The 27,319-nt window shown below is 39.0% G+C and overlaps 2 protein-coding genes across 4 annotated transcripts in view; one reads left to right on the top strand and one right to left on the bottom strand.

The window, feature by feature from the left end:
* The window catches only part of SERGEF (secretion regulating guanine nucleotide exchange factor), a 155,982-nt gene extending 142,399 nt beyond the window's left edge, over window positions 1–13,583 (top strand). The window contains 2 exon segments of the mRNA XM_014959928.1: window positions 11,334–11,483; window positions 11,486–13,583. Of these exon segments, the coding sequence (XP_014815414.1) occupies window positions 11,334–11,483; window positions 11,486–11,523 (188 nt within the window). The 3' untranslated portion in view covers window positions 11,524–13,583.
* A 7,152-nt stretch (window positions 13,584–20,735) lies between these two features.
* Window positions 20,736–27,319, bottom strand: part of KCNC1 (potassium channel, voltage gated Shaw related subfamily C, member 1) — a 108,766-nt gene continuing 102,182 nt past the window's right edge. Inside the window, exons 3-4 of one of the 3 annotated variants that reach the window (XM_014959976.1) lie at window positions 24,825–25,013; window positions 20,736–23,115 (exon numbers count right to left, since the gene is read on the bottom strand). In XM_014959976.1, coding sequence (XP_014815462.1) covers window positions 23,072–23,115; window positions 24,825–25,013 — 233 coding nt within the window. In that variant the 3' untranslated portion in view covers window positions 20,736–23,071. The remainder of the gene's footprint in view (window positions 23,116–24,824; window positions 25,014–27,319) is intronic. The other 2 variants (XM_014959974.1, XM_014959975.1) reach the window with 2 other exon arrangements.

Below are 27,319 nucleotides of genomic sequence, written 5' to 3'. Positions count from 1 at the left end.
ATGTACATACTTTTAAGTAGATGTACCATAGATATTTTAGACTTAGGCAAATTAAATCCCACTTCCAGAAACTGAGGTACTCCAAATCAATAACATCTCTAGAGGGATGTGTGCAGAAAAAGAAATCGGACCTATGCAAGGTCCGAAAGCATGAAATCTGTTAGGCAAAGAGTTCTACAAAAGATAGCCAGGCCTCGGGCAGGCGTTACTGGCTGTGAAGGGTGATGGAGTGAGATGTGAGTGGGTAACAAAGCAGTGGCAAATGGGCAGTGCATCTTTCAGTTTCAAATTTGTGTTACTTCACTGTTGAAAACAGGTTTTTACAAGTTGGACTTAACTCTCTCTAGCGACAGCCAATATGCTGGTTGTTTCTTTACATCTACCTGTGTAGATACTAGATATGTGTCTCCTCTGTTTGCCTGTGCGAGATCCATAATTATATGTATGTTTTCTGTAGGGTACATGTCTGCATGTGTGTATATGTACATACAAATACCTTGCAAACACAGATGTTAAGTGTAGTATTGCCAGTTGTGTTGTAATTCTTTTTACTCTCTTTTTCTTGGACAGTAAATTGATCAAGATAATGGGTGGCTCTGGTCATCCTAAAATACCTTTACCTGATTGGTTCCTGTATCCTTTGTGGTATATTTAAATCGAGATCATGGTCTTTATTTTTAAGCTTTCTGTATCAAAAGTTATATGGAGAGCTTTAAAATGCTGATGATCACACGGAAAAAAAAAAAGGCTCTCATTTGGGGAAAGATAGCATTTTTAAGTGTTTGAATGGTTTGGGAACATGAGTCACTTCTGCAAAGTTGATTGGACACTTAAAATTCTTATTCTTGCTTTGCCTATTTCTGGGTAGAATTAAGAAGCCTCTAGAGTCAAGAAAATGGCATTTTGGATCACCCATGAATAGAGACAGTTCTGTTAGTAAGTGATCTTGAAGAGTAAAGTTCTCTCAGCTGTACTATACAAGACATATTTTCATTATTGGTATTCAGCAGGCTTTAAGTTATCACAAGACCTTTGAAGCAGAGTCAGAGCAAAACAATTTTAAAGTTATTTAAGGAGACATCTCAACATTGGCTGACTTTGTCGTCTTCATATTTGGTTGTTCTGTTTTCCAGCAGATTAAATAATAAATTCAGCTTCTCTCATACTCATATTGCAGGTTAGTGAGAACTACTTTATATAGCATTCATTTGTATGTTATATATATAGTCCTGTGGACATGCATGCATATCATGTACTGCTTTTCTCCCTGCAAATTGAAGCTTGCTGTTTCACCATGAGTTTGGGCTGATTTACTTTTAATATTTTACACTATGTTTCTCAGTAATATTATCCATAACTTAAAAATCTTTCATGCTACTACTTTATCTTTGAGAGTAATGATAAATATTTGTTGTAGTGGCAAATGTGGCTTTAAACCTTAACTATTTCTTTTCTGTCTAGCTTTCTGTCTGCGTTGGTTTCTATAGCTGCTCCTACTCTGTGATTAGCCTAGTGCCAATTGTAAGATGGAAGCAACTGGCTTTCTTCATGGACACAGGAAAGAACAGTGAGACCACTGCATGAGAGAGACCTCATATTTTCAGTGTTTCTGCTTCCTCCAAAGCGAGGAGAACAAAGCTCTTGAAGTTTTAATTCAGTCAAATATTCTTTCAGAGATAGAACTGGGGGGGAAAAGGTTGTTTCTTTTGTTTTTATTCTCAAGAATACTTTGTTATCACAAGTGTCTGGCAGTTATAGTTCTTCCAAAATGGTGCCAGATATTCCTGTCTTGTTTCCAGCTGGTTTCCTCTTCTCCCTGAGGTTATGCAGAGGATCAGATGGGATAGCGCCAAACGGCAGCTCAGGGACCCAGCTTGCGTTGTCCATTCTGGTCCTCTGACCTTCTGGAGCTGGCATGGCACCTCTGAATCCCTCTGTCCAGCAGCTGTTCTTCCTGTCACTGTGCCAAAGACAGATTTTGTTCTCCAACCTCAAATTCCTGCACCTGATGCATGAAACACTGTTTTCACTATGTCTATTATGCCAGGCTCCATAAAAATGCACTAGAGCAGAAACTTTAAGAAAACATCTCTGCAGTATTAATTGTAGGAGGTTTTCATCTCAGAGCAATCTTTTGTGCTTACGTTCTTCCAAGGGCTGATTTCATACATTCCCTCTTTGTAAGGAGCTGCCCTCAATTCAAAATTCAGGTGCATCTTACACTGATGGAGGCAAAGTGATGAGTGTCCCCAAAATGTACTTTGAACCCTATGCAGCAGAGCTGTTGTTTGCCTTTTCTAATCAGAACAACTCCAATGGCACCAGTTTGTGGTGGTATTACTTTGCAGTTTGTTTGCTTTTTTTTTTCCAAGTGTTTTTCTTCAGTCTTCAGGTACTGTTTTACTTGCAATTGAAAGTTAACACAAGCCCATCCCTACAGAACCAGCCTCTGGTAAAAACATTGTGTTTCATCTGCCCCTTTGAGCAAACGTGACTTGCCTTTGGTGCACACATGTGAAATAAACCTCTTTAAGGTCGGTGTTTGAAGTCTGAATTGTGGAATGATTTTTTTTTTTCTTGCTTTCATCTTTTGTCACAGCTCTGTCAACTATCTGTTTTCTTCTTTGAAAGGAATGCCATTAGTTCACTGAACTATGTTACACGAGACAGAGGGGAGTGATGGTTTTAAGTGGCAGCAATGTTAGCGTGGGGATATTACCAAGTCATTTACTTTTTGCTCTTAGAATTTCTAAGTGTTCGAATGACCTAAGCATTGTTGTGTCAGAGTTGATCATTTAGACCTCAACACAGTGGTGAGTATAAGTATCCTTGTAACAATAGGCACAAGAACTGAGACAGACAAGGCACATGACCCATAGGAGTTTTATTAGATGTGCACTTGCACTACAGTACAGTGTGGTATAGGCACACTCGAACCAAATACAAGTAGGTTAACTCAAGTACAACAGTTGCAGCACAGAGGAAATGTAATCCATAAATCCTGCCCAGAAAGGAGGGTTAGTTCTTCCTGAACTCTCTCCGACTACAGCTATGCTATAGCTTGTATCAAGCTAGGTATTTTAAAGCTGTCATGGGGACACATGTATTATATTGCTGTCACTGTTAAAACTGCAGTGTTACGCTTGCAGGGGAACCATCATCTGAGCCATGTGTTATGCTGAGATTACAATTTGAAACTTTGCAAAGTAAGGCATCCTAATAACGTCACTGCTGAGTTGCAACTACTTTTGTTCTGAGGCAACGTTCGCGTAGCTGTGAGAAAATCTACTGGTTCAATCAGTAAGAAGGAAACTGAGAAGCTCAGTGACCACCTGTTTACTTGATTTTTCTCTTTGCATTTCTAACACTTTAGCTTATGACTTCCGGATTTCACCTCAGATTACTTGTTAAGCATGGGAAAAAAGCCCTCACTTGTTAAATATTAAGAAGCAGATTTTTTAGACTCCACTCGACAGTAATGCACATTCATATTGTGTCTTGAAACTTGGCCAAAATGCAACCTTGTAATTGATAAGAGAAAACGAAAGGGAAAAAGTCCAAACTAAAGCCCATTCAAACACAAAGCTATTTTACAGAAGATGTCCATATGGAAGGTTTACACATATCACTTCTTGGTTCTGAGTTAGAGAATTGTGTTCTGCAGAAAAGGACATCTTCAGAAACAAACTCCAGAACGAAACACTCGCTTTTCTTCAGTTCAAACAGCCCTTCAAGGGAAGAGAGTAGCATTCAGATAAGAAGAAATTGTAGGTAAATGTGGTCATATGGAATATCTTTTTACCTTTTGTTGTATTATGTATTTTTTATAAGCTGCCAAGGACGGACAACCATATACAGCCTAGTCTGCATGATCACCTTGAAACTCTGTACTTGTAAATAGACCAATGTATGTTGCAAAGAGTTGCTGTATAAAATGTGTTACACACCAAAGCATTTCTGAAATATTCTTTTCCAACCTAGCTGCTCTTTCTTGAGGAGAAAGTTCCTGAGAGCCCTCTTGTTTCTGACTTCAGCCACCAAAGTAGGAGGAGGAAGCACCACTTCATCTGCATGCTGCTACTCATCTTGCTGTCTGTAACTTCTGCTCTTCCATTTGCTTAGTGCTTTGAAAGCTACATGTAGTACTGTAATGCAGTTTGAGGGGTTTGTCAGATTCTTGCTTCTGCATTCATCGCTGAACTTTTTATCTTCTGTTACTTTTCCTAGGCTTCTGCTGAAGGTGGCCTTCAATTCTAGGTCCAGGATGTAATGTTCTAGGTCAGAATAAATCACAACTATCCCCTCCTTTTATTTATATAATCATTTACATCAGTTTAAAGTGTGTGTAAATTTGAAATGGTAATGCTTTGTACCCAGAATACATGGGTGCAAACGGCCATGGCACCATATGGTCCTATGGGACGCTTGAATGACTTGCACCCTTCTAGATGTGCTTTGACATGCTGCTTCATCCATTTTATTTTGCATGGATGACCTCTTACTAAGCACTCAGTATAAGGTATTTTCTGTATGTTCTGTTTCACATCATACAGAGGCTCATGAGACTGCAGTCTCTGGCTCTGTGATGAGATCATGATTGTCTAGTTCTGGTCATACAAAGTTAAAGCACTGTGACACATTTAATGCCTATCATTTTGAGAGACAGGAATCTAAGTTCTGAATGAATGTCACTCTGTGCTGTGCCTGATATTCTGATGGAGCACACATTAGTGCCACATTCAGAGCTTCAAGAAAAATCTCTCCATTAACTAGTTGCTGTCAGGTATTTTTTTCCTGTACTTGAGAGCAAAATTTAAAGATTTTCTTGTCTTCTACAGGTGTAAAAAAAAGCATCTTTGATGCTTAATCCTCTCTGCACTGCAGCTGCTTCATGTATGATATAATCCTCATGTATTGTCAATGGACCAGCTACGTTCAGTCTTGCACAAAGTCGTGAGCCCAGGTTTTGTTCTGTGTTGAGTTGGAGATGCTTTCCTGTTGGGAAGGAATTGACATGTTTCAGTAAAACCAAGAGGAAAACATTGTGCAGCACCCATGAACTTTAGTTATAACAAGTACCAGTTATGTTTCCCCATGAAAACAGAAATGTGAACAATTAATCCTTGCGATGGGTTTCCTTGCTACCTATGCACAGCAAAGCAAATATCTCCATCTTACAGGACTTATTTTATCACAGAAACTGTAAAAGTGCCACAGCTCAAGAAATCGGTAGTTGCAAGTATGTTGTTTCTAAATCCTAGGATATAGTTTTGTGAATTTCTTCCTCATGTTTTTGTCTTTGAAGCGGCAATGCATACCTGAGAAGGAAGAAATAAAATGCACTGTAAACTAGCCTGAATCCTAACCTAGACCATGGCTTGTTTGATGTAATGTGGAATGATTCTTTTAAATCGATGCATATTAATCTGTGCTGTGAGCCATTCAGCTTCTGTTTTGAAGTGCCCTGGGAGAAAAGAACAAAATTCCTATTGCCATTATGTATTAGTAAGACAGCACTACCTCTAGTCAATAGGCTCAGTTATTTACCTGATGTTACAAAGGTGCATAGGAAAATGCACAGCATGTTTGTATGAAACTGGTAAGGCAGGTTTTTTTGTAAGTGCCATTCTTACTGTATCTTTCTCTCCTTCTATGCATTGCTGTATGTTGGACTCCCTCCCCTTACACAGTTTCCGGGCTGTGCCAGATGTGCTACATTGCCCCTCACTGCACACTCAGATATTGTATTATCATAGACATGATTCTTCCTGCTTCCCATTTTGTAAATCCTGGCTATTCATATACTGTGGAAATGAGGCTAGAAAAGATTATATGTGCGCTGTACTGCTCTTATGTTTGCCATTTGTAGGACAGATACTGATGTTAAAGGAGAAGCTAGAAATTAGACTTTCCCAATTGAATTTAATTTCAAAAGAGATGTGTAGCCTTATTGCTCCATTTTACAGTACTTCACATATCAGTGTGGCTCCCTAAGCCATACTAGGCATCTTGTATTACTGAAGTTGATTTTCTGACTCTCTTCAGTAGTTGTAATATTGTAATTGGATATTTTGATAGTTGGGTTGAGATCCTGACCCAGTTTGAAGGCCCTGCAGTATTACACAATATACAAGTATAGGCAGAGAGAAGGTTTGACTAATGAGACAGTGCTTCTGCTGTAAAAAAAAATAATAATTCACAGAAGATATTAATTTAGAGCACCAAGTCAGAGCTAAGTCCATATCATGCAGGATTCATGTGTTTGTAATGAGTAGCTGTTTGAGGCCATTGGAAGTTTTTCTTCCCAGATACAACCACAGATACGTGACCCAAAGTCATCTGATTTTTTCACTTCTGTAAAACCACTGCTGGGGAGGGGACGGAGTGGTCTAGGTCTGCTGCCTGGGGAGAGCGGCTAATGATGTAAAGGTGGAGCAAGGACAGATTGTTTGCTGGAGGCTAATTTTGAAATCAGCATGTCTTTAGCACCATGACTTTGTATTTAATATCAAAAATGTGTGTTGTTTCCTATCTGTATATTGTTAGCACTGCAATGCCTGTGATTTTTATCCAGCTTACTCACTATAAAGTCAGATGCGTATTTCTTTGGGTTGTGGTCCTGAGCAACTCCAGCAGCAGTTGGATGGGCTGCCTGGAGTGCACAACAGCTTAGTCCTTGAAAATGTGGCTATAAATGTAGCTCCATAATAAAACTGGCACTGTATTAATTTCTCAGTTGTTTTCTGCTTTTGGAGGTACCATATAGTGTCTGGGGATCACATCATCTTATATTCCATTTACCAAACTTTGCCTTTTGTAAGACTTTGCAGAATGCTTAGGCTTCCCTCTTAGTTAATAGTGTGTTTCCATGTTTTTCTGCATAAAACAATTGCTATCAACCCTGTTTCTTATATTCCAAAATTGCAAATCTTTTGTGCTAATGACAGGATTGTTGCTAACAAAAATACAAAAGTTTAGAGGGATATTTCTTTCCTTTTATTTTACATGACACTCTGAATTGCCATATGTCCTGAAAACAGGAAGGTTTGTTCACTTGTGTTTTGCAAATCCTTGGGAGAAGTATGGTCTAAATCTCCTTCTATGTGGCGCTACATTGTTCCTTGTGAGGTTTTAAATGCTTGCAAGTAGTCAAGGGAGGATGGGAGACACCTGAATTTTGTTTGTGGTCCAGCCCTCGCAGTGTTTAAAGTCATTTGACTTGCCCGATCTGATCTCTTGCCTACTATAACTTTATCTATAACCATCTGTAGAGTAGCACTAATTTGAATTAATGTGGAGTGTTGCTAAGAGCACAGAGCCTATACAGCAGAGCTGGCTAAAACATTTTAACGGAACCTTAAAACATGAAGCTGTCTGTTGAATGTCTTGGCTTCAAGACACTTGGGTTGTCTTTAAAGCCAATTTCTGTTTGTTTGTGTGATTGGAAAAGTGGGAAAGGAGAAGCACAAGAGAAACAAGCTTTTAAAGATCTCAGTGATAAGCCCTCAAGGCACAGGCTGGCTTAGAAGCAGACTGTTTGTAGCCTGAAACTCAGCTGCAGTAATGTTTGTAGCTTCCTTGTTTCCAGTTTCCCTTGCTTTGCCTTCAGATCAATGGTAAGGATGTATTTATCTCAGCTCTTTAAAACTGATATGCCTAGGCTAAGACAATCGCTTGGTCTCCAACTATAGTGAGATATATAGTGAGATAGATTTGATTTTGACACCACAGTGTTTGGATAAGATCAATTGCCTGTTGGAGAGGTGTAGATGACTCCATTGCCTCTTGAGGAAAACTGGAGGATAATGATCTATAGCTAAGTTGCTTGATTTTTATGTGGCTGAAGTGAAGCGCAGTGAATCTCACCCAGAACGTCTTACTTGCTAACATTGATTCTTCTCATTTGAAGAACAGGATACTCAGCAATGAAGAGCAAGTCTAAGTCCTCTACTTTCCACAAAATCCTGTCCACTGTCCAATATTCTGCAGCTTTATTTTACCTAGAATTACTTTTCATCAATTTAATCTATCTCTGGATTGTAGTTGTCACTTCAGTTACCTTGAAAAAAGCCTAGATAATTATTGCAAACAGGAGGAGGGCAGTAGTCCCGTCTTGGTTTGTGTCACCAAAACAGACAGATTTGTTAAGGTTTTTTTTCTCCCCACTTTCTGTATGCTTACTGTTTGAGGGAAAAACCCACATAGTCTTTCTCTAGGCTTTCATTAATGTGGCTGTGAACTCAAGTGAAATTTCCTTGAGATTGTGCTGTGTCGCTATGTGAGTGCTGTGGTTTCATTTGTACTTTGAGTATTTATGTTTTAAAAGGGAAAAGGTGAATGCGATGTATTGTGCTATTTCATTTAACCAGTAACATGGAGCAACTTTCACTCCTCAACTCACCAATCACAAATCATTATTTTAAATTTAGTTAGAAGCAATTTGTGGCTGTATTAATACAGATCATTCTAATGGTCTTTCATCTTAGGAAGGTCTGGCACAGGCATAAAAATTGAATTTTTTCATGAAAGCATGTAGGGCTGCTGGGGCTGCGTTGAGGTTTTTATCAGCAATAAACTGAGAATAGAAGCAATCAAAAAGAAAACAAGCGAAAAAGAAGGGGGGGGAATATGGGGAATGGACAAAGAATTGAAATGAAATTGTGCCCTTTGTCCAGAGGCTAGCCATTAGTTCCCATTAATGAAGGCCTTTCCTTAACTCTGCTTCTATGACATTCCTTCTATGACATTTTTTTAATAGGTGCTTCGTTATCTTCGATTTTCATTGAATTCAACTTCTGTGCCAGTGATTCACATAGCCACTTATTACCCCCTGGCCAATGTCACTGCAGTCATTTTGCCTAGCCCTCCTCCAAGTTTTGTTAATATGTTATTACCAAAAAATGGACTCTCTGTGTTTTCTGCTAATTCTATTTTCTCTGACACAAATCTACAATCTGACTTTTTTAATGTACAAACCTTTCTCTAAATCTTCTGCAGGCAGATGTGGTATAGTATACCTTGTATTTTCACAACAGTAATTCTCTGCCTTTTAGCTTTCCCGACTTCTGACTTGATGGTGATGAGAATCATTTTCGTGGCCTGTCACTCTGTATTTGTCAGCTGCCCTTTCATCCTTTCAGATTTCTGTCTGGTTTTCCATATATGTACGAGGCATTTTGGTGTAAGGACATTCATAAACCCTCTTATTCTTTTGCCAGTTTTCACTCTCGGCCAGTTTCAGTAATCTTGAAGCTCACCAGAGTCAGGTAGAAAGATCTATTTCGTGGCCTTGCTACGTGCTTGGAGAAGTAAAGGCTGGAAAAGGCTGTGATCCTTATTTTAGGGGAGATGTTCTTGTCTGGGGGTTTCCTAGCTTGTAAATCTTTCTGTGATTTTTTTTTATTTCCAAAAGATGTTTGACTGGATACCAGTTTGATAGGTTAATATTCTACTGTATTGTTTCTTTAAATATTTATTATGCCATTAATGTTCCATTGAGCAGTTCGTAATTCAAGGTGACCAAAAATTCTGATTTCCTCTCTCTTGTCCTGATGGGACAGAATGAAAAAAAAAATTAAAAAAATCCTTTAGTCGGAGGTAGTGAGTCTCCATACAAATTGGGAAAGTTGTTGTACTGGTTGCTAATGGTCTAGTAACAAAAAGCTTACCACTGTCAGCTTCTTAATGTAAAGGCATGTTATATTCCCTTTTCATTAAACTTGGAATTTTTCCCACTCCAAGTAAGCTTATTCTGCAGTTTCCACATATTAACTTTGCAAAAGACTGCCTTTTCTTAGATGCAGATGGTTTTCTTTCTTTGAATTTTTTCCCTGAATAATTGTTCGGTGATGTGTCTTTAGTCTTGGTTTGTGATGCCTTTTTCCTGCTTGCTAATATTTACAGAAAGATTTTTACCTAGACCCTTACCAAAAAATTTCCAATTAACCTCTTGAGATGTTCTGATCTGTTGATGTTTAAACTTTACTTTTTGGTACTTTTCTGCTGCACATATATGTGCATATATGCACATATATGTGTATTTGTGACAAAGTTGGGCTGTCAGTATTATGCATGCATAGTCAGGAGAAAATCTGATGCCTTCTAGGATAAGAATCACAGAATTGCTGTGTTTGGGGAGATGTATCTAGCCTACTGTGACGTTCTAATGGTCTTTTGTTGTGTTCATTGCCTTAAAGATTGTCAAGAAAAATTGAGGTCCTTGTTTAATTAAATCTGACTTCAGTAATGTTTACATTCAATTAAAGAAGAGGAGAACTTTAATGTAGTAATATCTAAAGAAAACAGATAACAATGAAATGTTATTGGATATGCAGGAAAGAAAGATGGTCCTGCTAGCTTTGCAATAATCTGTTTCTGAATTTTGAAAAGTAAAATTATTTTACAATTATGGTTGGGATTGGATTTTGTGAATTTTGGCACTTTTCCTCTCATTATTTGGACTTGAGAATGGTGCTTCATTACTTCATGCTGTTAATACCTGCTGTTTTTCAAAAATAACAATGGCATCAGAATCATGATTATATTTCAGGATGGCTTTCTTTTTTATTATTACAGAAATTCACAGGCACAGTCTGTGACAGCCAAATAAAGAAAATAGGGAAGAACTATCTCTTGTAGTTGAGAAGGAGAGGGGTTTTGGGTGGATTTTTTATTATGCCAGCCGTTTATAGAACAAAATTTACATATTGTGCTTCAAGAAAGAGTACTATGGGGTAATAGTAATACAGAGATCATGATTTGGGATATAAAAGAGTAGATGTTACAAAAAAAAATAACAATGAGGGAAAATAGGGATAATAAAGTAAGTGAAATGATGTCAAAGCAAGCAGAAGAGGTAGGATGGTTAACAGTAAGGCAAGCTGTCAGATACTTGCATTTAAAGGAAAAAGGTGAGATGTGAACTTGAAAGTAGGAATGAAATGTAATTTGGCTGCTCTGTGTTTCCCAGTCCTGCAGATCATGCTGTGAATGATTACAATCACTAGAGTTTCATCTCTTCAGGGAAGGTCCTTAAAATGCAGAGACTTCTGTGGGCTCTGTGTAAATACTGAACCATGCATTTACTAAGTGATTTTCAAATGTGTCTGTTATTTTAATCTCTCCTAATCTGTTGTTAACAATATGGAACAAGATAGAGAATAATTCATCTGGGTTTATTTACATGTTCAAGAGAAACTGAATATTTTTCCCCACCTTAGCAGAATTTCTTAGAACCTAACTGGAAGATGACTTGACAAATCTGCTTCCTAAAGCTAACTAAAGCTATTGTGTTTCTGTGGTCTTTATTCTATTTTTTGTATCTTCTCTTTTAGGTGGCCAGTGCTTCTCTTGGGGATGGAACGAACATGGGATGTGTGGTGATGGCACAGAAGCAAATATTCATGTCCCAAAGACAGTCAAAGCTCTTGGTTACACAAAACAGACCTTGATTGGATGTGGAGCAGGACACTCCATGGCTCTTTGTCAAACTCCACATTAGACTCAGCGCACCAGAAATCATAACATCGTGCATGTGGATGGATGTCTTTGGATTGCGTAGCTCTGAAGTGCTACAAGAGGATTGCCCATGATTACACAATAGTTGGAAAGTACAGAAGATTTTTCTAAGACTAAAAGGAACAATTAAAAAATTGTTTCATGGGTCCTTTTCACAGGAATTGACTTTCTTACCCACAGATAGAATCACAAACATTTGGCCTTAATGCAATGCCATTGAAGAAATAATGACTTGTTCTTTGGAGAAATCTTAAGGAAGAAACTGACTGTTTAATCACTTATCATTGGGGTATAAATTCAGCCTGAGGAAATGATCTGAGAAGGTGGAGACATAGGGACCTTCTAGTCTTTTATTATTGTACCTTTGCGTAATGCTTAGCGAGCATGTGTTACGCCTGCCAACTTCTAGTGGAGTTGTGAGCTCCCAGCATCTCAGAAAACCTAGTTTGCATCACAGAGAAATGCCAGTGAACGTAAATAGATGCATACACTCATTTTAAACAGAAGACTAGGATTTAAAAAAAAAACAACCGAGGAGATATAATTTAGAAGGCTGGCAAAAGGGGAAAACGAGGCCCTTCTGAACTAGCTATATCTTGATTAAACCGTGAAAACAGCAATATTTCTGAATGATTATCTTCTGTGCCAGACAGCAGTTTATTAGAGATTTACAGGGATGCAGATCTGCGTGAATTATCATTAACTTGCAAACCAAACCTGAAGTTTCTGAAGCTACTGCTTAGGGAAGAAAAACTTCTAAGAGCTTTTTGAAACAATAGAAGAGTTCTCGTCAAAGGGATTAAGTTAGTTGTAGCAGTTGAGGACAGTTCGACCTGATGTGACTCCTCTATTTCCACCTGCCTTTGAATACAAAGACCTCAAAGTCTGAGCAGAAAGTTTTTACAGGTTCTCCAGCCTAAAGGGCAGACCAGAATGCTCCTTATAATTTCAGGTTAGTTCTCACATCTGTTTCACAGCCCAGCTGAGCTACTGTTCAGAGCATGCCCACAGTACTTGTTCCAGGTGAGTGCACGGCAGAGAAGGTAGGCCTAACGCTTGGTAGGAGAAATGAAAAAGTGTATATTATCTTCAGATATTATTAGCTGCCTATATTAAGCAGAATTTTGGAAGCTATTTTTAAGACTGTTTTTCACACAAGTACAGTGGATGCCATTAAACTGGATGTTTGCCACCCACGATAGTTACATTTGGTGTGGTATTTGATGTATTTCAAGTTCTAAATATAGAGAATACTACTGTGTGGTAAATGCACCTTTTTATAAGACCTCATCTTGCTAAATAGTAGTTTAGTTTTTAAAGCAGGCTTGCCAGGGAAGAAGACTTAGAGAATTGCAAAATACTCAGAGAAATAGGACAGGAAGACTTTCTAATGATATATCAGCTTACACATTAGGGGGAAGGAATTAAGGTAGTAATATGGGCTGTGAGGGCTTTTTTTCCCCTGTTGGTTTAATAGCAGTTACAGTTCATGGCCTAATTTTCAAAGGCATTTTCTTTTCCTATTCAATGGATGAGAAACTTGAACTGACTATGAAGCTGATTATAACAACCATATTACAGATACTGAAAGAATCTGTAAGAACCAGATGGGTTCTGCAAAAAGTTTGGAAGTGAGACTCCTATTGTAAAGTGAGGGGTTTTTAATCCATATGTTGGTTGTAGTTCTTCATGGCAATATACTGTTCTGGGCTGTGACTTCTTGCACTTTTTACTTATCCTAGTTGCTATTTATTGACTCTCCTCAATGCTGTTTTCTAGATACCAGAGCACTGAATGGTTTGTCATGGTTTTTTGGCAGTTCTGGCTGAGGTTTCTGCCTTTGTTCTTCTCCAAAATCTGTGTATCTAATAAATATGTTATCTTGTTTCAGTAATCAGACCCTCTAAATGATTCTGTTCCTTGGTTAATCACAGCTAGTATGTGTGCCCTGTAACATAGGAGTTACTGTACTGAGCGTATTTTGACTCTGCGTGCTGCTGCAGCAGTTCATTTCAGAGGAATCAAAAAAATTATGTAACAAATAAATGTGACTTGGTTATTTGAAATGTTGTTTGCTTTTTCACATCTGTAACACAAACACACTTTTCGAAATGCAAAGAGTGATTTGGGTTGATAAGGAGAAAAGAAAGGATTTCTTTGATTACTTGATTATTCTTTGATACTTTGATTTGTTCCTGGTCCTGATCTTGTGTTTCATATCTGCATCTGATCTTCATCTTTGAAAGAGTGAGAACTACATTTTCTCTCCTTTGTCTTGCGTACATAGATTGAAAACTTTGGGAAATAATGACTTGTCTTGAGAGCTTGACTTGTCTTGAACAGTAAATGCTTTGTCATCAGTCAGGACTTCTGGAAGTTGCTGTAGTATGAAGACTGAATAATAATTCATTGTAGATGGTACATGGTTGAATGTCACAAACAAGTTGTTGCTTGTTCATTCAGAAATGAATGCCCTGGTTTTTATGTCAGTATGCTTTTTTTGCAGAGTAAAACATTGTACAAAATGGGCTAAGGCTTTCCACTGTAAGAAAGGGAGCAGACAGTGAAAAGCTCCTCGTCAAGTGATGAAAGCACCTTGCTGCTGGTGTCCAGAGCTTCGTGATTGTTGCCTGTTGGTGTCCCGAGACCAAGGAGAAGGTCAGACTCTGCAAGGCAAAATGCAGAGCCAGTGTGCTGTGCCAATGCTTCTGCAGTGCACGCGAAGACAGACTTCTTTATGCAGGTCTTCAGTGCTAAACAAAGAAAGCCTTTTAGGTTAGCATTCTGCCTTCATGCTCAGATGCAAATATGCTGATAAGGTTTGTAGTATATATAAAAAGCAGTGGAACAAGTGTCTGTGCTCTCCCCTCTCATTTTCTGAAAACAAGCAAACCTGTGAATGAGCTGACATTCATGAGGGGTAAGAGGTCAACCTAATACCGCAGCTTTGCTGGAGAACAAGTTGTGAGCTGTTGACCGTCAGTCCAGAGACCTGTCAGGCTCTTGGGTGGAGGGGGAGAAGGAAGCTGTTGTGTGTACTTCTGCTGCCTGAAATCATAGGAGAGCTGCAGTTATTACTCATGCAACGTCCATGTGAACTTGTGCAAGACACTTCTGTTCCATTTTAAAGAACGTTGATGGGAAGATTGTGTGTGTTGTGTCAGAAGCTTCTGCCTCTTGGAGGATTTGTTTAGGCCATTTGGCAGTCACTGATGTTATTTGACTTTGTGTAGCATTCCTGAGTGACTTGATGCTTTCCTGCTTAAAATGCCAGACCCTGTATTTGAAGCGTGTTCATTTGAAAAAAAAATTCAGTCTGCCTTTCTTCCCATTTGCCCAGTCGCCAGTTCTTACATGAAACTGGCTTCCGTCCCCTATCTGTATGTTGTCAGTCCTGTTGGTGACTAACTAGTTCTTGCCATCTGCAACTGTCATAAAGGTCACTTCTGCGTGAATGACAGGAGGTTTTGCTCTGCTACATGGCTGAGCATAGGGAAATTGAGGGGGAAGGAAAGAACGTGATTTGATTTTGGTTTATATGACATTTTTTGAGTCATAATACTTAAAGATGAGGATGGAAAACAGACAAAGGAGATAGTTTGATTTTATGGGAGAAGGGTGACCATGGAAAAACATGTAAATGAATGGCGGTAGAGAGTCTGATGTAGTCAGCTAAAACACAGGGGAAAAGGAGGGCAGAGGGGGAAGAGAGATTCAAGATACAGGTCCTGAAGACTGAATAGTCACACTGGTGTTGCAGCACGTTGAGATTGAGATGAGGGGCAAGCTATTGGATTTCTTGGATGTTATTGTTCCCCTTCTCCCACTGTTTATTAATACTAATATGAATTGTTGACCTCCAGTGGGTTTTCTTTCTCATTCGTAGGACATCTTGAAATTTCCAGCTCTCTTCAGTTGGAACAGCAACATCTGTCTTTGCCTTCCAGTCAGAAATCTTTAGATCAGGCCTATGACCTAGTCCAGCACTTAATCAGATACTTACTATTTTATCTATTAAAGTCCTTGAACTCTGGATATGATTTAAACAAGACTTAAATAATTTTGGGACTTCCACTTCCTTTCCCCCTATATTAGAAATCACGATGATGACAGATATTTGTCACTGAAATTACAATGTTATGTTTTGACCAAAAAGTCCCCTGTTTTGTCCTAGGAATTTTGATATTTTTATGGCATATGGCAAATCTTGTGCTTTTTCTTTTAGCTAGATATTTTCTTTAAAAAAGGTTCCAGAATTTTTAATCAGTATTTAAGTCATGGTTGTGCTGTTTACTAGCAGCTTATAGTTCAGAGCAGCAGAAAATTCTGAAAATGGAAAAAGAAAATACTGAAGCAGAAAACCTAAGTCTTGCTTCCCAAAGGCTGGGAATGGATGCAGCCTGTGGTAGAGAATTATCTTCTATGGTTTTGATTGCACTTAAAAATGTGCACAATTGAAAAGTGGAGCTTACACTGAATTTGCTGAAAACTCTTTTGCTGACACAAAAATAACTGGACATTTGGACTATCAACATGTCATTGTCGATTTATGTGCAGAAAAGGAGGTAGTTCATGCTTTGTTCTTTTCTTTTAGCTTTTGTGCTATTCTTAATTCCTGCTAAGTGCTGGTATTGTTAGAATGCTGGTCTCCATGTTAGAAAGAATGATTCGATAGCCTTGAATTAAAATGCTTTGGTTGTGTGGAAATGGCCTTCTGTTGGATGAATGTCCCAAAAAATAACTGTAAAGGGAGGTGTTTACCATACGTGCCTTTGAAGTTAATTTGGAGAAACTGTATGTGTAAAGCCATTGTTATTTTGTAACCCATTTAGAGGTTGAAAGGACTCAAGTAAGGTATGTTCTTCAGCTGTTTGTGCATTTCATTCAGATTCATCTGTCAGTTGTCTCAACATTCACCTGTTTTTAATTCAGAGGCAGTTTTTGCCCATTAACATGAAGAAAGAGTATGTGACTAAAAATACTCAGCAATGAAAATGGTCTCTGTATTTGAATTATGACCTGGATGAACCACGTGTTACCTGTGGGGAGAGTGAGGAAGCATAAATTTAGATATTACTGAGAGAACACATTTTTCAGCTTGATTAGAAACAAGAGCAATACAGTAGTTATTCCTGAATAAAAGCTGGCTGTGGGCATGAGAAAATTCAGAGATGATGTTTATTTTGCAAAACTTCCTCAGTGTGTATTTCGTGACATGTTGGATTTCATTTCATTTTCGGATGAGCCTTTGCAAGTTGGGAAGGGATCGAGTCTAAGTTAAATTCCTGTGTTGGCTGGCCTCGCAACTCATTTTCATCTCTTATTTATTTCCAGGTTGGTTTGCCTGTGGACCACCTTCTTATTCAGATGCAATGAAATCTTGGAGAGAGTTCTGTCTGCAGGGTTTAGGGATCAAGATTTTGTCAGTGGAAATTGCAGAATTTGAATTTAATGTGTTTCCAGTACTCCCTGGTCATCACAATCTTTTAACTGTATGTGAACACTTTGCTGTAAGACTCTGCGTTTTTACATTTTTTTATATTTAGAAGTGGGACTGGGAGTTAGGAGATTTTTTATGTTCTGACATGATTTTATATTTTTGCTGCAAATGTCAAACGAGTTTAGCTTTTGTTTTGTTTTTACTGATTTGAATGCATTAAGACATGTGGTACCTAAATTCGGGCAGCAGAGGAGTTGCCGATCAGTAATGAAGATGCTCTGTCATTTTAACTGTGTGGGTGCTTATTCATTTTCCATAATAATCCTCTGCTTTGAAAGTACAAAAGAAAAGGGATTCCTGTAGGGGCATTGTGCTCTTCTGCAGGCAAGGAAACATGGCATCTTTTGAATAATGGAGAGATGCTTCTCTCCTTTAGTGCCTTAATTCTGAGTAGATAGATTCTAAGAACTATTCCTACTTAAATACTGCTTTTACTCTTTTGATCTCAGAACACTTTAAAAAGGGGATAATGTCACAGAAACAAAAGATGAGGCATAAAAATTTGATACCAAGGTAACCCAGCATGTCCACAGCAGAGCCAAGAATACAGTTCCTGTTTCCTGAGTCCCAGGCCAAGGTTCTACCTTCTAGGCTAGTGGTCTTTGATGTTTTTTCAGGTAAGCCTCACTGGTACTACTCTCTCTCCGTGCTCTTCTTTTACCCCACCATTGATTATTGTTTCCTCATATGCTCCCTTCCCTCTTACTTGCATAACCCATTTTCCAGAAGTATCCTGTGGCCTTCTCATTTCCCACCTCTTATGCTACTGCCACCTCTTCTCTAGGCACCCACTTGCACTGACACCACCACCACCAAGCATGGCTCCTGCTGAGCTTATATGCTTGGGCTCAAGACGTATCTCCTGTTCGTGCTGGTGTGACTCACGGTCAGCAGCCTCTGCATGGGCTGTATTGTCCTTGCTAGGCTGTTTGAGCCCAGTAGCTGTGCAGGTACCTTAGAGTGATATCTGAGCTAATACAGCTGTAACACTTTGCCTTTTGCTGACTAAGGAATCTCTAACCTGTGCTCCGTGGGCAGTAGAGAAACCAATGGAAGCCTTGGAGCACGTGCTCTTTATTATTTGGTACCTGGAGATGTTTGAACCTATCTACTTGCATACAGTTTTTTAAACGCTCAAGGGCTGAGCATTATGAGGGTTGAAAACCTAGCTTTTTCAGGCTGAATGAGGAAATATATCTTTCCATTGGGGGCAGATGAATGTGTTTAATTTTAAAGCATTTACTTTGTCAGATAAGGAAGGAAAGTCAAGAGATGCAGTTCTGGATGCGTTTTCTAACTTGAAGTTAAATTTTCATTCAAATATTGTTCTTGACTACAAATAAGCATTTTTATTCCCCTCTTAGGGGGGAAAATATTGTGCCTACAGTCCTAGGTGAATGCAGAGACTTTGGGACTTCTGAACAGACAGGTATTTTACACCCAATCTCAGATAAGTGAGTGACTTAAAAATAACCTGCATAATTTCAGTACATTTTCATTAAGTGAAGTTAGTTTGTGTGTGAGCTCAGAGACAAAATTGCTCCCAGGGTATATATGGAAAGCAGAGAGGTAGGCTGCCTTGTTTTGAAACTATGAAAAGGATATGCAAAGTGGCAGGGTAATAACTGCACTTGTTATTTCTTCAGGGTATCTTTTTCATAAGCAGCTCCGTGCTCGGTTCCTTTCTGAATGCCCTTGCCTTAGCCCTGCTTGCTCTCTTCTGTATTGCAGTCTGCTCATTTGTCCTAGCAGCCATTTGTTTCAGTGATGTATTTTCTTTTTGGCCCTGAAACTTTAAGGAGAGAGGAGGCAATTTATATGAAAAATCACTTTATCGAGATTAATGACTGCTGCTCTTGACTGTTATCACAGTGGTATTAGCTAGATTTTTTGTTGGACTGAGAGAACAGAAACCACTTCTCAGATTCTTGCTGTCTGAAATTGTAGCCGTATCAACCACATCAGATTGGTCCAGAAAAAACAAGTACCTTCATGCAGTCAGAGGAAAACCTGTATGTGTAGAAGGTATGGTTGAGGTGTGCTTTCAATGTTAGCAAGTAATAAACCACTAATTGCCAGTGGGTTCAGATGAAGGACAGGCATCGCGTTCTATAGGTGAGGGTCCGTTGCTGAAAGCTGAGTTTGCAGAGGAAGAAACCCAAATGTTCATTTCTGGCAGGAAACGGGCAGAGTGTATCGGAACTACAGAACATGCTTCTGTTCTTACTTATGGTGATGTGAAGTCAGAAGTAGTTGGTGGCAGTATTGCGAGCCCGAGGTCAAAGTCTAGCCACATGTCTAGTTGCAATGCTTTAATCAAGATATATACCTCCCGTGGTGGGAGTGGGCAGGCTTGAAGGAATTAACATTTTAATCATAATACTCCAGGAAAAGCTCCTTAAATGTAAGGCAGGTGGGATGATGTGGTAAATTTCTCTTGGGATTCAAGGCCAGGATTTGGTGCAACAGCTCTTGAAATTTTCCGGTTGTCTCCCACTTTCCCTGTGTTGTCAGAGCTGCCATTGTTGTGCAAGGGGAACTCTGGGGTCAGACAGACCTTAACCTTGAGAGCATCTGCTGAAGGGCGATGGATGGGGAGCCCTGTTCTGTTTCTGAAAGGTTTATAAAAGTCACCTCAAATCAGAATAAGCTGAGCAGAGTACCTAAATGAAAAAGGGACTGCTAAATGTAAAAAGTAGCACAGAATGACAATTGCCTTAGGGCCTGTGTACCCGACCTGTTAGCTAAGGCTTAGATATATGCAAAGCGCAGTGGAAGCGGAAGACCTACGTGGGATTTACAGGGCTGAATTGTTAGTATTCCTTATGGTAATGGAGAATTTGAGCAGCCTTCTTGCTGGGCCCTTGAGTTACTGTGAAATAAAAAAAGGGGCAGAGAATCCTATTTCTGGATTCTTAGTACATTATAAGAGGAAAAGTTTTTCATTAGGCTCCTTTTGGATCCTAGATTAACCTGGATTTTACCTTTGGAGGTAAGAAATTGCCCATTTATCAGCTGAGAATAGCAGCTGAGAAGCAGTGGAAAAAACAGTTGTTGGGAGGAAGGATAGTCAACTGAAGTGGAAAATCAAGTACATAAATGTGACATCAAGGACTACAAAGGACTTTGCTATTTATGTACAAATTCAGATTATCAGCCTTTCTTCTATTTCCAAAACACAGTTGAGGTCTTCCTTGATTTTTCCTTTTGGAGTAGAGTTGTGTGAAGACAAGGTCCAGCTGCAGTTGTTTTTTTTGTTTATAATTTAGCACTTACCAGAGTCATGAGTGTTTCTTCTGTTTTGGGGGAGGTTAATCTCTACTTCCTCCAGACCACAGAGATGCTATTCCTTTACATTTCCGTTCTCAGTAGTAGCTGCAGATGCCATACCTTGTCTAGAATGTTGCTAGCAATTTTGAAGTTCCTCACATGGGGATAAAGGTGTATCCTTCCTTATAGAAGTACTCTACCAAAAATGCTCAAGCAAATAGATTGCTGTTGACACATAGTCCATAGTTGTCATTTTTATGATCTAAAATGAAATTTAATTCCATTGTGTTTCTCGGTTCTTACTGCTGCGTGTTTTGTGTGGCAAATAAAGTGTGCGTCGGACACCTGGATTCCTTTCTCAGTTTCATATCAGGTGGACTGTCGTAGCTCAGTGCAGAACAAGTGAAGGACAGGGCCCAAAGAAGTAAGAAAAACTGAATTCATTTAATCAGCTAAAAAGACAAACTTTTATTATTGTTGAGAAGGGAAAAGGAAGATACCTAGATAATTATAAGGTTCTTTATTCTTCCCTCTTAAAATTACTAATGATGTGGATTCTTCAGACATCGGTTGTATCAAGTGTTTGCAGGCTTCATTTATTATCTACTAACCAAAATTAGCATTGTAGAACCAAAGCAATACCAAGCTTTTCTCCTACATTTCTGTTGAGAACACTGTATTTATTCAAGATTTTAGAAGCAAGTCTCTGGAAACCCCTGATCGCTTCAGAAAAGGATTCCCCTTTACACTATACAGCAGGCACTGAAACCATGATACAAAATTTATTTCATGCTAGAATTGTTTTGCATAACATTGTGCATGCATTTTACTCAGTACTAAATTGCATACAATGCTGTTGTCTTGTTTCTTAAACTTTGAGACGATTTATACTTGAGTATTTTCCTGATTTTGTACTATAAGTCCCAGTTTTAAAATAACACCTCTTTTGTTTAAAATTCATACTGTTTACTTAATATGAACAATTTATGAAGGGTCTTTACGTTTGGTCTATACATCAATAAAATACAACATAACCAGAGCTGGAAAATTAAATCTAGACCAGCTGTTACTGTCAGGTCCGAAGGAAGGTCCCATGTGTCACAAGCATGCCAACAAAAACAGACAGGAAAGTTTTTCTTATTTTTATACACTTCTAGTTGGATTAAAAGTTCTTGATTTCCATGTTGGTGTGATGAACTGTGAAGGCGTGGTCAATATGACCGATGACTGCCTGATTGCACTTTTTAAAACCGTTACTCTGTATCTTGTATACAAAAAGAAGCAATCCATAGCAAAGAAATGTACAGTTTTACATTTTGGCTACAACAATGTATGTAAAAGTAAAGAGCTTTGAAAGAAAATATATAACTTTGCTTTTTTTCTCCTTAATCATACATTTGCAGTGTTTCTTGTTTTTTGTTTTTTGTGTTTTTTTTTAATTTTTGTCTTCATGCAATTCATGCTATGGAACAAAAAAATAGATTAAAAAAAAAAGGATCTTCTACAGTTTTGTTACATTTTGGCCGTAGAAAAAGCCTGCATCTCTAGTACAACTTCAAAACCACAAAGAATCATCCATAAAACCTGCATGGAGCGAGTTAGCTTTGTCCAAATGAGAAGGTCTTCTATGCCTGCACAGTTCCACACAGATGTTTATTAGCCATCAATGTTCATCTCCATCTTGCCTTGTCAGGTCACTCTGACTGCCTCTGTTGGCATATATTTAGCAATGACTGGACTTTCTTTGCAAAGATCTGCATGTAAAGAATACAATCAGTACTTGAGCTTCTTCCCTGTGCTTTTCACATCAAGCTTGGCATCTTAGTTTTAAAGGAAGGAGGAAAAGGTGAAATAGCTACATGCAGAGGCAGCCATATTCTTCTTCAACAGGATTTTTTCCCATGCAGTCAGCCAGACTGAGACCTCTCTATAGTGTGTCTGAGTATTGCTTTCAGCTTAAAATAGGCGCCCATGCAAAGTTTCATCCTACTGTGCTTGTTTGCTCAAACTCCTGCAGGGTTCCTATGGCTCAAAAATATCCTGAGAAAAGCAAAATCTTCCATCGTTGGCATGTTTCAGCATCGACTAAATGCCTAACCCATTCCATACAGAGCCAGTAGATCCACCATTAGCCACAATAAGCATATACTAGCAGGATGCACCAGGAAGGAAACTATCTGGTGCATCTACCCTTCATCCTATGTACTGATACCATGCAGCATGTATGGCCCACCAGTACTACATAAATGCCTGCCTATTGTCATCTGAGTGCTATTTAGGAGTGTTGTCACCTAGCATCGGTAGTAACACCATTCCCAGCAGGTGCTACTGTGAGACATTGCATCTTCAGACTTAGTCACCTGGATTTTATGCAACATAGCATAGGCTAATTGAAAATAAAGCTTTTTAGACCATTCTCTGCTACTGATCCATGCTACAAAATAGATGGGATGGGAGACCAAGAACGTCTCACTGGACTAGGAGAGCTGTAGGGCGCAGACACTGAGGATAATCCTATCGCTTTTCCACTTATGCCAGCTATGCTGTTAAGGCTCCGTGACATTTCGTAACCTTCATTTAAAAGAAAAATGCAAAGTACAGCATTGGATCAATGACAGAATGGACTAAGAATGAGGTCAACATTGTAGCCAGTTCAATAGCATCTGCATGCACAGACATGCCGAGAGTAGTATCGCTTGCAACGAGACTCAGAAGGCCATTGAAGTACAGAGCGAGTTTAAAAAATATAAGTATTAAAAATAAATCATCATTTCTCAAGGATGGTCAGGCTATGTAATTGATCCTACAGGCAGCAACATGGTTGTACCCTAAAAAAAAAAAGAATCAGTGGGAGGGATTTTCTATATCTCTGTCATACACTTGCACATACCCCTCCCTTCTACTTCATGCATTTTAACCTCAGGCAAAATTAAGGTTTCTGGTATCTTTAGGGGCGGGAGGGGGAAAAGGCAGCAAAATCCATAGAATTTATTGTGTTGCTATAGAGATACTACTCCTTTGTTCTCAGCATTTAAAAAAAAGGAAAACAATTGCATGCATTCAGTTTCCCTCCCTCCCCCCCTTCTTTTTCCAACATGCACGTAAACAGCTCAGCAAGTGTACAGAGAGTTGCACAAACTATGGATGAAATTCTGTTGGAACAACGATTAAGATGCTCTCAACGTGTTTCAAACAGGCCAACAATATGCTGACGTATATTACTCTTTAGCCAACCGGCCTCTGTTTCATTCAGTAACGAGAGGCGGTTGCAGTGCATCGTGAAAACCATACATTCCTCATCCCAAAGGATGTGCCATTTGGAGTGTTCCCCTGATCCACTGGAACCACCCGAACTCGCCCAGGCTGAATGAACGTGGCCAATGCTTATCCAATACAGAATCAAGTAAAACGCTTTGCTACAAAGGTAAATTTTAGAGGATATACTTTCATATGAAAGTCTTGTGGTCCAACTGTATCTTTGTTGATGATAAGCTTTAAACTTATAAATACATACACTATCTATAACTGGCATTTACTATAACTATTGCCCATCATACAATGGCACATGGGAATTCTATACTCCATACTCAGTGTATGGTTACATCATACAATCTTTGCAGTTTTAAAATATTGACTATATTATATACTATATACAGTACACCAGTGATGAACACTGATTTGAAGAGATTTCTTTTCCAATTTTCCCATTCCTTATCAACTTTAATGCATATATATGTAACTCTAATTTTGGTTTGTATGGTTTCCTCATGTTAAATTATTTAAAAACAGCCTATTTTAAGAAGGGAAGATTTTTTCATTTGATTTGACTTCTGTTGTTAAATCGATTATTCTGACCATAAGCAAACTAAAAATGCGGTTACTTCTGAGAGATCTGTAGCTGTCAGAAGTCTGAGAACTAATTAGCAATGATTTATTTATGAAAGGAAAGTGATTTTAGATGAATTATTTTCCAATTGTAAGACACCTGTGCTAACAGATGTTCTTGTATGCTTCTCTTTCTCTGTTGAACTAAACAGCTATGAATATCCAAATTATTTTTTTTAGTGCTCAGTTAAGGTAGCCGAATAATCATTTCGTATTTCTTGAGGATGTTTTGCTTTTGTGTTTTATCCTTTCTGTCTGCCACCTCCAAGTCCGTGCTCCTCAGATTCTGGTAAGATCTGCGAGCTTTCCAAGTGGCAAACCTTCATTGCTATAAATGTTAATTAGCCTCTCCTTGGAGGATGGGCTAATTTAAGGACTTTGTAGAGCATCCTCCACTAAAGCTTACTGCACCAGCTGGGGTGGAAGACTCGACTGCCTAACATAGCTTCATGGGGTAGTTACAGCTCCTCAGGCTTTTCTTTCTGAAAGAAATAGGTTAGAAACTCCAAATGCAGACATCAGGTGGTGGTTTCCAGCCCAAACGTGCATCTCTACAGCAAGCGCACTATTGCGAGCTACAACTACAGCTGACTTTCTCTTATTGATTTAAAACGGTTGCTAGCTACATGGTTACAGGACCCCAGCTACATACCCTTTCTTATTCCTCCATCAGGCGGGCAGGGATATTCCCCGGTTGATAAGAGGAAGCAGGGTCCATATCTCTCCCGAGTGCCAGAGCGGGTAAAGGGCAGGCCCTCATCAGGCGTAATAGCCTGGTCTATGTGGGGACAGTCTTCGTTTGCCAGCGCCGCCTTGGCCACCTCACCATTCAGTTTCGAATCTTCAAACATATAAGCAGAAGGCTATTGAAACACTATGCACTGTTTATTAAAGTTCCAGCTGCAAATTAAGGGTTCACAGCTAAAGAGTTCTATAGCGACACTACAAAAGGTAGCACATCTGTCCTAGACACTGCATTCGTGTGCACTGCACCAAAACAAAATAAAGTCTGTTAAGTGGGAAAAGAAACAAAACGTGATCACGTTAGGTGTAACAGCAGCCACCTGTACTTCCACATAGAGGGGCAGTTTCAGAAACAGGCGTGCATTGGTTCCTAGTCCTGTGAGCAGAAGACTGCAGTTAGAAATCAGATTATGTATTTGCATGACATCGGATGGTGCATGAATGACCTGTTGGTCATGAAGCCTACTGTTGCTCAGAGCTTTGGAGAGGCGATGGACCGTGAGTTGTGTTTTAGTATTTGAGTATATTCTGTTTGTGCTGATTTATACCTGTGTGCAATATTATTGAGAGGAAAATTCCTGCTCTTCCCCTCCTCAGAATTTACCCAGATTGTTTTATAGCATTTCCCACATCAGTCGTGCAGAATGGCTATACATGTTTTAGACACACAGAGTACATTACATATGGAAATACGACAGCAGAATGTGGATTTTAAAAAGGCAATCCATTTTCTGATGTTCTGTTCTGAAACACATACAGTATTTACAATGCCAGCACAGGACACTACATATAGAAAACACTACAGCAGGCCATGAATTCGGAAAATAGATAGAGTAAAATTTACTCTTGGCTGTAAATAATGAAAATAGGTTGTCAGATTTGCCTATTTTGCTTCACACATTCCCATGAGGATAGACTGAGAATAGTATGTTTTCTCTGTGTGACTTGTTTGACATTTATAAAACAATTTAAAGTGCTATTTAGTGTAGGATTTATTTTAGGGTTTTAAAGTGCAAATTAGTGTATTGAGAATATACTCGAAATATGGCACAGCTTGATATGAGTATTTTGTTTGAAGTGAGGAAAGAAGAATGTGCTTTTTGAAGTTTCACAATGCTGGGTTATGTTAACTGGGAGGTATTGGCAGCATCCTACACCTCGGTTGCACAATGCTTATTACCTAGAGACTGTAAGGCAATGGGTGGTCCTGCAAGTCTTTAAGGAAAAACAAACTCCATGGACAGACTTAATTTCAGTGCCTCTTCCAGATTCGCATAATACCTTGTTCAGAACACTACATGATACTGTCATTTATTTTTCAATGTTTTTGAAGCCAAGTAATAAAACAAGCCCAAAAGAAAAAATACATTATGTAGGGTTTGGAGGTATGGTTCTGATCCTCTGGTTTCAGATGGACAACACAGATAAGTAGTAGTTAAAAGCCTTTTCAAGTTATAGTTGTTGCTTTGCACACACACACGCACGCGCGCGCACACACACACAGATGTATATGATACATATTGTGCATCTATCCATGCACTAGTAATTGTATTCTATGCCTTTTCTTTTATATAGATGTCACTGGTTTGTGACAACATAAACAGCCTTTTCTGCAGATCTCGCCTCTACCACCTTTCTTCTCTGTGCAGAATTAGCCAATTATTTCCCCAAAGAGGGAAGGAGTAATGTTTTGTGAGCAATAGAGTAATTAAGTATCTCAATAATATCTCAAAAAAAACTAGTAAAAGCTGTAGGTGCATTTTAATACTTATAAGCACTAATTTCAATAGGATTCTAAAGTTTTAAAGTTGTGTTGATGTGCAATTCCTTTCTGTTCATAATACTGCTATTTAATACCATTCTTTGCACAAAAACCTGGCACAGCTGCCATAGTAACTGTGCCATTGCAGGTACTGAGCTGTTGATTTAAACATCACTTAACTGTGTTTGGGAAGAGCTGCTGTCCTCATGGGGACGAGCAAAGAACTGGGCTTCTTCATAAGCCTCCACTACTACTACAAGCTGAGGGCTCTCATCCTGAAATGGCAGAGGCAGCTCTGTCAGCAGAGCTCTGCATTGCGATCTCTGGGACTCCCACTGCTACACCTCTGAGTCTGGGTTTGCAAACTAAACTGTTAGTGATGGAGAGGGCACTGGTCCATTTCTGGAGCTGAAAACACTTCTGATCGGAGTGGTTGTGGGTCAGGCTGCTCACTGGTAAGTCATTGATCCTTTTGGAAGCAGCTTGCAGGCTCTGTTGTGCTTGAATGACAGGAAAATTGACCTTCTTGGAATTAATTTATTAAATTACATTATACATCCTAACAACTTGAGCTGGAACTTGCTCTTGGAGGCTCGTCAGGGTCCCTTGGCACTGATGGATTTTTCTCTATACTTGTTGAA

The sequence above is a fragment of the Calidris pugnax genome, unplaced genomic scaffold (genome assembly GCF_001431845.1).
Source record: "Calidris pugnax isolate Ruff unplaced genomic scaffold, ASM143184v1 scaffold435, whole genome shotgun sequence".
Classification (NCBI taxonomy): domain Eukaryota; kingdom Metazoa; phylum Chordata; class Aves; order Charadriiformes; family Scolopacidae; genus Calidris; species Calidris pugnax.
This window is presented reverse-complemented; position numbering and strand designations above follow the sequence as displayed.